This window comes from Trachypithecus francoisi, unplaced genomic scaffold, assembly GCF_009764315.1.
Source record: "Trachypithecus francoisi isolate TF-2019V2 unplaced genomic scaffold, Tfra_2.0 Lachesis_group12, whole genome shotgun sequence".
Classification (NCBI taxonomy): Eukaryota; Metazoa; Chordata; class Mammalia; order Primates; family Cercopithecidae; genus Trachypithecus; species Trachypithecus francoisi.
The window spans coordinates 46,189,074-46,201,729 of NW_022681457.1; the positions used below are offsets into that span (position 1 = coordinate 46,189,074).

Here is a 12,656-nt window from a genome sequence, read left to right on the forward strand (position 1 = left end):
TGTTTTTTCTATATTTCATTTAATTGTGCTCTGATCTTTATTATTTCTTTCCTTCTACTAATTTTGTTTGGTTTGTTCTTGCTTTTCTAATTCCTTGAGGTACATTATTAGATTGCTTATTTGAAATCTTTATACTTTTTGGCGTTTATTGCTATAAACCTCCCCTTAGCACTGCTTTTGTTATGTTCCATAGGTTTTGGTATATTGTGTTTTCATTTGTCTTTGCTTTAATTTTTTTTTTATTTCTTTCTTAATTTCTTCATTAGCCCAGTAGTCATTCAGGAGCATATTGTTTCATTTCCATTAATTTGTACAGTTTCCAAAGTGCTTCTTGTTACTGATTTCTAGTTTTTTCCATCAGGATCTGAGAAAATACTTGATATGATTTCAAGTTTTTAAAATTTGTTGAGACTTGTTTTGTGTCCTAACATAAATGGTCTATCCTGGGGAATGTTCCATGTGCTTATTAGAAGAATGTGCATTCTGCAACTATTGGATAAAATGTTGTGTAAATGTCTCCTAGGTACATTTTGTTTACAGTGCAGTTTATGTCCATTTTTTTGGTTGATTCTCTGTCTTGATAATCTGTACAATGCTGAGAATGGAGCGTTGAAGTCCTCAACTATTATTGCATTGGAGTCTGTCTCTCTCTTTAGATCTAATAATATTTGCTTTATATATCTGTGTGCTCTAGTATTGGATGCATATATATTTGGAATTGTCATATCCTTTTGCTGAATTGATCCCTTTATCATTATGTAATGACCTTCTTTGTCTCGTTTTACTGTTTTGACTTAAAGTTTCCTTTATCTGATATAAATTTAGATACTCCTGCTTGTTTTTGTTTTCCCATTGTATGAAATCTTTTTCCATCTCTTCACTTTCAATCTATCTGTGTGTTTACAGGTGAAGTGAGTTTTTTTGTAAGCAGCATATAGTTAGATCATGTTATGTTTATATATTCAGACAGTCCATATCTTTTAAGTGGATAATCTGATTTATTTACATTTACAGTTATTATTTATAGGTGAGGACTTATTCCTGTCATTTAAAAAATTGTTTTCTAGTTGCTTTGTATATCTGTCATTCCTTTCTTTCCCTCTTACTGTTTATCATTATAGTTTGGTGATTTTCTGTAATGGTAATATTTGAGTCCTTTCTCTTTCTCGTTTATGTGTCTGCCCTACCAGTGACTTTTATACTTTCTTGTTTTCATGATGGTAAATATCATTGTTTCACTTTCAGATGTAGGACTACCTTAAGCATTTCCTGTAGAGCTTGTATAGTAGGGATAATTCCCTCAGTTTTTGCTTATCTGGGAAAGACTTTTTTTCTCCTTCATTTTTGAAGAAAAGTTTCTTGGTTAGTCTAGCAGTTTACCTTTGGTGGCAGGGTTTGTTTTTTCTTTTAGCACTTTGAATATATCATCCCTTTCTCTCCTGGCCTGCAGGGTTTCCCCTGAGAAATCCACATTAGTCTGATGGAGATTCCCTTATATGTGACTTGATGTTTTCCTCTTGCTGTTTTTAGATTTCTGTCTTGTCTTTGACTTTTGACAGTTTCAGTACAGTGTGTCTTGGAAAAGACCTTGTTGGATTCTATCTATTTGATCTTTGAGTTTCCTGTATCTGGCTTTCTAAATCTCTTAAAAGAACTGGGAAGTTTTCAGCTATTATTAAATTAAATGAGTTTTTCTGTCTTTACCCATCACTTTACCTTCTGGAAAACCCCAAATTTGAATATTTCGTTCCTTTAAGGTGTCCCCTATATCATGTATTCTTTGTTCATTCATTTTTATTTTTTATTCTTTTTTGGCGGGTCTGTCTGAATTATTTCAAAATACCTGTCCTCAGTTCTTCTCCTTGATCTAGTCTGTTGTCAAAGCTCTCAGTTGTATTTTTTATTTCATTCATTGAATTCTTCAGTTCTGGGATGGATCTGTTTGGTTCTTTTTTTGTTTTGTTTTGTTTTGTTTTGTTTGAAATGGAGTCTCGCTCTGTCACCCAGGCTGGAGTGCAGTGGCGTGATCTCGACTCACTGCAAACTCCGCCTCCCGGGTTCACACCATTCTCCTGCCTCAGCCTCCCACGTAGCTGGGACTACAGGTGCCCGCCACCATGCCTGGCTAATTTTTTGTATTTTTAGTAGAGACGGGGTTTCACCGTGTCAGCCAGGATGGTCCCCATCTCCTGACCTCGTGATCCACCCGCTTTGGCCTCCCAAAGTGCTGGGATTACAAGCATGAGCCACTGCGCCTGGCCTGTTTGGTTCTTTTTTATGCTATCTATCTCTTTGTTGAATTTCTCACTCATATCCTGAATTGTTTTCCTGATTTCTTTGTATTGTTTGTCTGTGTTCTCTTATATCTCACTGAGCTTCTTTAATACCATTATTTTGAATTCTTTTTCAGACATTTCATCATTTTGTGTTTAGTTGGAATCTGTTGCTGGAGAATTATGTTCTTTTGGAGGTGTCATGTTTCTTGCTTTTTCATGTTTCTTGTATACTTACATTGACATCTCCACATCTGGCGTAATAGTCATTTCCTCCAGTTTTTAGGATTGCCTTTAATAGGGTAAGACTTTTTTCTGTAGATGTGTCATCATGTTGGTTTGTTGGGCAGTTTAGCTTTTATTCTGGGTGCATGCAGTAGTGTAGTCTCTATGATTTCTTCAGCTGTAATTAGCATCAGTGGGTGTCTGTGATTTCCTCAGTGGCTTAGGCAGCATTGTTAGTGGAGCCCGTGGTGAGGCTTTGCTGGGGACAGGGACACCAGACATCCTGGTCCTCAGGCCCCAGTGGTGGTAGCAGCAGGCCAAGCATATCCACCTTTGGTCCCCTGGTGGCCATAGACTGGCATCAATTTTAGCAGGTCCACAAGGGCCAATTCTTAGGCCTCCATGTGGCTTGCTCAGGTACCAGTAGTGGCAGTGGTAGGCTGGGCAGATGGATGAGACCTTAGTCTCCCGTGCAGCATGTGTGGCATAAGCAGTCATAGCAGTGATGACAGGCCAACACTCAGGTTCCCAGGCAGTCCACACTGCTGCTAGTGATGGTAGCAACAGACTGGGCAAGCCAGGCCCTAAACCCTCAGGTGACATATGTGGGTAAGTGCCAGCAGTGGTAGTGGTGGCAGACTGGGCAGGCCCAGCCTCAGGCCAGTAGTGGGTGGGGCAGGGCAATCCCCAGGCCCTCAGATGGCATACTTGAGTGCTGGGGTTGCAGTGCCAGGCAGTGCAGGCATATACTCAGGCCCCTCAGTGGTGCATATGGGCACAGGCTGTGTTGGACCAAGTGAGGCAATCCCCAGGCCCTCAAACAATGTGTTTGAGTGCAGGCAGTTGGTGGTTTGATTCTGTTGTTAGACCCCCTGATGGTGCATGTGCATGCCAGAAGCAGCAAGCAGGGTGGATGGATCCCCAAGCCTCCAGACAGTGCATTCAGTCACTGTGGGAGGTGCCATCAGGCAGGGAAGGCCTGTCCCCAGGCTCCTCTCTTGTACCTGTGGGTGCAGGCTGTGGTGAACAGGTCTGTCTTTGGGCCACTGGACAGCATGTTTTGATGCCAGTGGCTGATGACCTGAGTCTTTTGTCATGCTTCCTGATCATATGTATGTGTACCCAGAGTGATAGACAGAAGGGGCCACTTCCCAGGCCCCTCAGGTGGTGTGCTTGGGCACTGGGAGGGGTGGCACTTAAAGGGACAGGCCTGTCCTCAGACTCCCATTGGTGTACACAGATACAGACTCTGGTACGCAGGGAAGGACTATTCCTAGGCCCCTGGATAAAATACTTGAGAGGTGGTAGGCAGAGTGAGTCTGTCCTCATGCCCCCAAATAGAATACAGATGGGCCAGTTCCCAGGTCCACTGAAGGTGCTGCAAGTACATGGCAGCCCTGTTACGGGGGCTGGGCATTGCTATCAGTGGCAGTGGCCCCAGGCGGGTGGCTCTCAGGCTCTGGGGAGTGTATGCTTTGGCTTCCTTTACCCCAGAAACAGCCTTCCCTAGTGTGCTGCCCTGCCTGTTCTTTGGAGTATAGGACACTGTGTGAGCTAGAGTGCTGGGGACCCAGCCGCACCATTGGGTCCAGCCAGCACTGTACCACTGGAGCCCCCTTGGTGGACATGGGGTGCTGTCAGTTGGGCTCCAGGTTGTATAGAGATGCATACCATCTAATGGTAATTGGCTTCTCAAAGTGGCACTGTGCTTCAGCTTCTTGGGTCCTGGGAATGGGTGTGGGACCTGGAACAAACTCCCTCTCTGGAACAAGGCTGTTGTGTGAACTCCAGGCAGGTCCCTATACTTGTCTCAGAATTCACAAGGGTTGTGGGGATCTTACATGGCTAGGATTGCAAGTCTGTGGTGGAAACGTGGACCACTGGGGATCTCTCAGTTACCCTTTCCCCACACTGGAGAACCTCTTCTGGCTCCCAGCTCGTCCCAGCCAGGCCAGCTGCTTCACCTCCTTTTGCTTCCCTGCTCCAGATGTTCCCTGTCACTTCCCTGCTAAATTTCAGTGTTCTCTCTTAGAGGCTTTATTCAACATGTCCTTCTTTGTGGAGGAGAGTTCTGCGTCAGCCGTCTTGAAGCCCTGACCTTTATTTTTTAGTTCTTTTTGTCTGTTTTTGTACTGTATATGTCTCTGGGTCCAGTTTCTTCACCTTTGTTTACCCTTTCCAAATTTTCTGTTCTCTTGCCCCATATGCATTATTTTAGAGTCAAGTTAGGTAATTTATATTTCCTAGAAAATCATCCTTATCTCCTGTATGTTTTCTCTTTCTTTTTTGATTAGACTTGCCAATGGTTTATGGGATTTTGTTTGTTTGTTTGTTTGGTCTCTCTAAAGATTGATTGAATTTGGGAATTAACAGTAAAGTTGCATATTAATTAGGAGAGAACCTGAATCTTGAGAAGTTGCCATTATGAACATGTTGCTTCTGCATTTACTCAAACATCTTTTGTCATTTAGTAAAGTTTTAGAGACCCCCCCTTCCTCCATGTACGAAGGAATTTATGTCTTAAAGTTATTGCTTAAATTTTTATTTTGGTTGCTATTATTAATGTGTTTGCTTTCCCATTATAGTAGGATATGGGCAAAACATATTGTTTCTATGTTTATATTATAATTGACCATGTTACTAAATTCTGTTATTGATTTCCACATTTTTCAGTGATTCCTTTGGATTTTTATTGACAATCACAGGAGATTGGTATATCATTTTGTCTGTTCCTTTTCAGTATTTACATCTCATTTCCATTTTTGTTTTGTTATATATATTAGAATGTCTAAAACAATATTTTAATGCAGTAGGGCTCTTAAGCTTTCTTGTCTTGTCCCTGCTTTGAATGGAAATGCCCAAGAATATACTTTCAGGAATCATGTCTATAGTTTGTTGCCTTTCGTGTTTTGCCACCAAATATAAAGTTGGCCATTTGGCTGAGATAGGTATTCTTTATCAGATTAACAAAATATTATTGATTTCTAATACACTGCATTTTGTCTTTTTTGACATGTTAGTGTGATGAATTATATCAGGGAGACATCCTCACTTTCGTGGAATGAATATCATTTAATCATGGGGTATTAACATTTTAATATTTGCCTGAAATCTATTTGCCAAAATCTTATTAAGTGTTTTTACTTCCATAGTCATAAGTTTTATTAATCTATAGTTTCTGTTTTTCTGAAGTTGGGATTATATGGGATTCGTAAAATGAGTTTAGAAAGTTTCCATCCTTTTATTCTGCAGAAAATTTAGGAACATAGAGTTATCTTATATCTATTCCTTATAAATTTTAACAAACTAATTCTTGGATATTGGTCTCTTTGAGTTTTTACTTTTTGAGTCAATTTAAGAAATTTATATTTCCAATAAAATCATCCATTTCCCTTTCTAATTATCATTGCTTATATTATCTTTGTTGTTGTATTTATTGTTAATTAATGCTATTTCGAGGTATATTTTTTAGATTGCCTTGAGGCTTGTCAGCTTTATTAGTATCCTAAAGATTTATGATGTATTTGCATCTTTTCATATTTATATTTACAAATAAAATCTTCTGCCAAATAGCAATCATTTACTAATCTATTCATATTATGTATTTAATTTTTAATAATTGTTCCTAAAATGGAGTAGAACTGGACTGCCACTACTCATTTAGAGTTTATGTGCTTTTCAAAGGGCTTGATTTATCCCAGGTAATAAATAGCTAACCTACCAACAAGTGGCACACTGTAACGTACAGGTTGTAGTAATGGACAAATTGATTGACAGCCAAATCTTGATTATCAATGAAACAGATGTAAGGATCCCTGGATAATTTACAAATAAAAATAATAGAGTACTTTAACCATTTGTTATATTATCTTCTCAACTATTATAACTATGCACAGTAGTGCAAAAATCATAGTAAATATGAATAATTTTCATTGTCTTCTTTATTCTCTGATGCATCTGCAAATGCATCAAGGAAGAAAAAAGGCAGAAGAAAGAAGTAGCCTGAACAACTCAAACTGTACAATCATTTTCTACATGTGATTGCCCCAATAGGTTTGTTACTCTAAATTGCTGGCTGGCTAGACATGAAGCAACTGTCTGCTTAGCTCATTCTTCTGGATAGTGCAAAACAGCAATCCCCAAAGCAGGGCATGCAAGGCAACCAGCTCTCAAACAAAAAGATAATTTTAGAAGTCCCATTCCTGCTTATTTTTACCTTATTCTTTTTCAATACCTTATTTGTAAGTATATCTTAGTGTAGTCATGCATCTAAATAATTTGTAAGTAAATAACTATATATATTGATTATGTATACTAGAAAATGTTTTACTGAAAGGGATATAAATTAAAAACCCTTGGAGAGCTCTGGGCCAGAAGTGGAGAATCATGAATTTGAAAGCTGCTTTAGCCGCTTATCCATCATGTGAATTTGGTCGACTCTTTTATAATCTGTAAAATGGGAGTAAGAACACCTGTCCTTCCTTCCTCACAGTGTTGTATTGAGAACAAAATAAAGCGACTGTAATTGTTTGTAAATTCTATAAAGGCTGTGCAGATTATGATTTTTTTTAACTTTTAAAATCTTTTCCTCAAACATATTCAGTACCCACATTTAATCTTTATAGAAGACCATATTCGAAGTAGTGGGAAGACATTTTACTTTTAGGATCAAAGGAGAAAAATGTTTAAGGTTTAACAATTCTCTAATTCTAAAAGAGATACGTTTCTTCCCAACCTCTCAGAAAGTTTTGATGGCCAGATATTTTAAACAAAACAAACTTGGGAATTAAAAAAGGAAAGCAATTAAAAGTAAGTCTGAGATTTATCTGTAACTTCAGGAGAAAAGAATTTTTACAAAAGGAATAGGAAAAGATAAGGTCTTAAAAACAAGGAACTAAAAATTAAGACTTAAGTTTTGTAACCTTAGGAGCCAGGATTTTGATGCCAACAGTTAATTATCCCAGAAATTTCTTAAGTATTTTGTTGACCTGCATACTTCCTTGAATCAAAATGTTGAGGTTAATAGCTAACCTACTGTTTGCTGCTGCTTCTAGCCCTATTACATTTTAGGAACCTAATGGCATCTAAGGATTCCACCATGTAATAACAGTGGGAATTTATTTTTCTTGGTGTTTGGAATCTCTCCGGAATTTTTTTTTCCTTTTTCTTATTTTTCTCTCTCTCTCAATTATAGGTTGAAGCTCCATTCATACCAAAGTTTAGAGGCTCTGGAGATACCAGCAACTTTGATGACTATGAAGAAGAAGATATCCGTGTCTCTATAACAGAAAAATGTGCAAAAGAATTTGGTGAATTTTAAAGAGGAACAAGATGACATCCGAGCTCACACTCAGTGTTTGCACTCTGTTGAGAGATAAGGTAGAGCTGAGACCGTCCTTGTTGAAGCAGTTACCTAGTTCCTTCATTCCAACGACTGAGTGAGGTCTTTATTGCCATCATCCCGTGTGTGCACTCTGCATCCACCTATGTAACAAGGCACCGCTAAGCAAGCATTGTCTGTGCCATAACACAGTACTAGACCACTTTCTTACTTCTCTTTGGGTTGTCTTTCTCCTCTCCTACATCCATTTCTTCCTTTTCCAGTTTCATTGGTTTTCTCTAAACAGTGCTCCATTTTATTTTGTTGGTGTTTCAGATGGGCAGTGTTATGGCTACGTGATATTTGAAGGGAAGGATAAGTGTTGCTTTTAGTAGTTCTTGCCAATATTGTTGTTGGTCAATGGCTTGAAGATAAACTTTCTAATAATTATTTTTACTTTGAGTAACTCAGACTCGGTTTTGCCAAAACTCTTGGTAATTTTTGAAGATAGACTGTCTTAACATCAAGGAAATTTATACAAATTGAGACTAACTTTCTTGGAATTCACTATTCCAGCAGTAAATTTTGGTAGACTAATACAGTACAGCTAGACCCAGAAATTTGGATGGCTGTAGATCAGAGGTTCTAGTTCCCTTTCCCTCCTTTCATATCCTCCTCCCCTTGAGTAATGAAGTGACCAGCCTGTGTAGTGTGACAAATGTGTCACTTTCAGCAGGAAAAACTAATGATATGGATCATCACCCACATTCTCTCACTTGGTACCAGCATTTCTGTAGGTATTAGAGAAGAGTTCTAAGTTTTCTAAACCTTAACTGTTCCTTAAGGATTTTAGCCAGTATTTTAATAGAACATGGTTAATGAAAGTGACAAATTTTACAGTTTCTCTAATAGTTCTCATCATAAACTTTTTAAATGAAAATAAGCAAACTAAAAAGAACATTGGTTTGGATAAATACTTACACTTTGCAAAGTCAAAAAATGACTTGGTTATTGAAAACGTTATAGAGGTATTCATATTTAAATGAGGGTTTACATTTGTTTTGTTTTGTAACCCTTAAAAAGAAGTTGTTTCCAGCTAATTATTCTGGTATACTATATTTGTGAGCCTAGGGTGGGAGCACTGCTGCAACTTCTGCTTTCATCCCATGCCTCATCAATGAGGAAAGGGAACAAAGTGTGTAAAACTGCCACAATTGTATTTTAATTTTCAGGTATGATATTTTCAGATATTTCATAATTTCTAACCTCTTTTCTGTCAGTAAACAGAATGTCTGATCAATCATGCAGATACAATTTTGGTATTTGAGAGGTTAGTTTTTTTTCTACACTTTTTTTTTGCCAACTGACTTAACAACATTGCTGTCAGGTGGAAATTTCAAGCACTTTTGCACATTTAGTTCAGTGTTTGTTGAGAATCCATGGCTTAACCCAGTTGTTTTTCTGTTTTTTTCTTTACTTTTAATTTTCCCCATCTGATTTTATCTCTGTGTTTCAGTGACCTACCTTAAAACAACACATGAGAAGAGTTAAACTGGGTTCATTTTAGTGATCAATTTACATGCATATAAAATTTGTTGTTTTTAATCAAGCTGATCTTAATGTATATAATCATTCTGTTTGCTTTATTATCGGTGCAGGTAGGTCACTCACACCACTTCTTTTCATCTGTACCACACCCTTGTAAAACCTTTGAAGACATAAAAAAATCCTGTCTGAGATGTTCTTTCTACCAATCTATATGTCTTTCGGTTATCAAGTGTTCCTGCATGGTAATGTCACGTAAATGCTGATATTGATTTCACTGGTCCATCTATATTTAAAACGTGCAAGAAAAAAATTAAAATACTCTGCTCTAGCAAGTTTTATGTGACAAAAGCATATCGTCATGTTAATAAATTTAAAACATCATTTGTATAAAATATTTTAATTTTCTTGTATTTCATGTAGACCCAAGAACATGCTGACCAATGTATTCTATATGTAAACTACAAATTCTATGGTAGCTTTGTTGTATATTATTGTAAAATTATTTTAATAAGTCATGGGGATGACAATTTGATTATTACAATTTAGTTTTCAGTAATCAAAAAGATTTCTATGAATTCTAAAAAAAATATTTTTTTCTATGAAATTACTAGTGCCCAGCTGTAGAATCTACCTTAGGTAGATCACCCCTAGACATACACTGGTTTTGAGGGCTATTCAGCCATTCCATTTTACTCTCTATTTAAAGGCCGTGAGCAAGCTTGTCATGAGTGAATACATCAAGGGAGTCAATTTCTGACCAATCAAGTACACTAAATTAGAATATTTTTAAGGTATGTAAAATTCCCAGTTTCAGCCACAATTTAGCCAAGAACAAGATATAAACTTGAATAAGAAGTAAGTAGCATAAATCAGTATTTAACCTCAAATTACGTTATTTGAAACAGAAGATACTATGTTATGCTCAGTAAATAATTAAGAGATAGCATTGTATAAGAAGGAGCCCTAGACTGAAAGTCAAGACATTTGAATTTCAGGCTGGAAAACTGTCAGTATGATCTCAGCCTCAGTTCTCTTGTCTGTAAAATGGAAGAACTGGATTAGGCAGTTTGTAAAATTCCTCCTAACTTTCACAGTTGATGACAAGATTGTCTTTTCATCTGAAATTTTGAAGGGTATGTTGCTTTGAAGTAAGTCTTAGTAAGGCAATATATTTTAGGGCATCTTTCTTCTTATCTCTGACAGTGTTCTTAAGATTATTTGAATATCATAAGAACTTGGTGTCTGTCCTAATGCCTTTCTCACTCACTGATGCTGAACACCCAGTTGAATCAAACTGTCAACCTACCAAAAAAGATACTGTGGCTTATGGGTATTGCTGTCTCATTCTTGGTATATTCTTGTGTTAACTGCCCATTGGCCTGAAAATACTCATTGTAAGCCTGAAAAAAAAATTTCTTTCCCATTGTTTTTTCTGCTTGTCGTAAGAATCAAATGAAATAATGTATGTGAAAGCACCTTGTAAACTGTAACCTATCAATGTAAAATGTTAAGGTGTGTTGTTATTTCATTAATTACTTCTTTGTTTAGAATGGAATTTCCTATGCACTACTGTAGCTAGGAAATGCTGACAACAACTGTGTTTTTTAATTAATCAATAACTGCAAAATTAAAGTACCTTCAATGGATAAGACGATTGATTGAGTCTTGAATTCCACTTGGTGCCCTCATCTCCTGATTTATTTTCTGCTGATACAAGACATGCTTATAGATTCCTAGTTTTTATGTGTTTGGGTTGGTTTCTGGGTGGTGGGAGCAGAGCAAATTGGGGAGGAATATATCCACCAGTCTACTCACACTGGATGTTTACTAAGAAACTGCTAGATTCATTTAATACTATCTCAAAAGTGTTTCTACTTCCTTCTCATTTCTCATATTGGTTCAGATTATCCCTAACATAATGTTCTAAATATTCATATTTAAAGGATTTGATATTTCAAGAGTGCTCATCCTTCTATTGTAACAATGAACTATTAATTTCTAATTTTTTCTTCAGGAGTGTTTTTGAGCTTCACATTACCTCTTTTCATTTTAGACAGGTTAATTAGTGTGTATTTCCATAGTTGTCTTTTACCTCAAGAAATAATCATTTCTTTAGATAATTATTTTAATGGCTTGCCATTTTGTATGATTGTTCTTGCAAACATTTCTATTTATGCATTTCATAACATGGAGCTTACTATTTTTATGCCAGTGCTTGCTTCATTTTATCATTATCAGGGCTTAATATAAATGCAGTTTTCTCATTTCCTTGTAAAACTAATTACAAAAATCTAGGTATGTCCTTACTGGAGAACTACCATCATTTGAAATCTATTTAGCTGTAAATTTTCTCTTGTGCACAAATACTGGATATGAAGTTAAGTACTTATTTTCATTTAAGCTTTTCTGAAGATTTTCCATATGCTTATTTAACAGCCTTTATGCCTGGTGTAATGGCCTGGATTGTGAACTGTGAACAAAATTCATATTGAAATTCTAACCACTAGTACCTCCACATGTGATTTTTTTAGGAGGTAAGGCCTTTAAAGAGGTAATTAAAGTAAAATGAGGTCATATGGGTGGGACTTCATCCAAGATGATTGATGTCCTCATAAGAAGCACACAGACAAAGGGAGGACCACATAAAGACATAGGAAGAAGATGACCATCTGTAGGACAAGGACAGAGGCCTCAGAAGCTGACTCTACCAACATCTTGACTTGGGATTTCTAAACTCCAGAATTGTGAAAAATAAATTTCAGTTGTTTAAGCTGCCCAGTCTGTGATACTTCATCATGGCAGCCATAACAAACTGTTAATAATACACCCACGGAGCTAAGTATTTTCGTGGTGAAAGACTTGCATTGATTTCCCTTTGTATGCCTAACACGTGGGCAAAACTGAATTTACCGCAGGCAAAAAAAAACAAAAAAAAGTCAGTGTGGTCACAACCCTCTGCACCTGCTATCTTATTTCTATTCTTCCTGGAATACAAGCAGGAAATAGAAAACAGTAGCCACTGAGATACTGAGAGTAAGGGAAAGCATCAGTAACTCAAACCACTACTAACTCCTGGTCAGACTTACCCATGGAAGGATAGCCTTCCTCTTGAAGCAGTGCTAATGTAACATAAAATTAAGCACACCAGATTCATTGAGTTTACAGTCTCTGTTCATCTTTTAGTGGTGATGCTAACAATGAAATGACCAAGAGGAAAGTGGGAGTGCAAATAAATTGTTAATGAGAATACCCCAGCTGGTTCTTCCTCTCCTGATTATTCAGGGGTTAGT

General features: G+C 37.0%; 1 protein-coding gene across 8 annotated transcripts in view; it reads left to right on the plus strand.

The window, feature by feature from the left end:
* Nucleotides 1-11,020, plus strand: part of PRKACB (protein kinase cAMP-activated catalytic subunit beta) — a 170,662-nt gene extending 159,642 nt beyond the window's left edge. For all 8 annotated transcript variants that reach the window (XM_033225410.1, XM_033225407.1, XM_033225408.1 and 5 more), the window contains one exon: nt 7,693-11,020. In XM_033225410.1, coding sequence (XP_033081301.1) covers nt 7,693-7,818 — 126 coding nt within the window. In that variant the 3' untranslated portion in view covers nt 7,819-11,020. The remainder of the gene's footprint in view (nt 1-7,692) is intronic.
* Nucleotides 11,021-12,656: the final 1,636 nt, after the last annotated feature.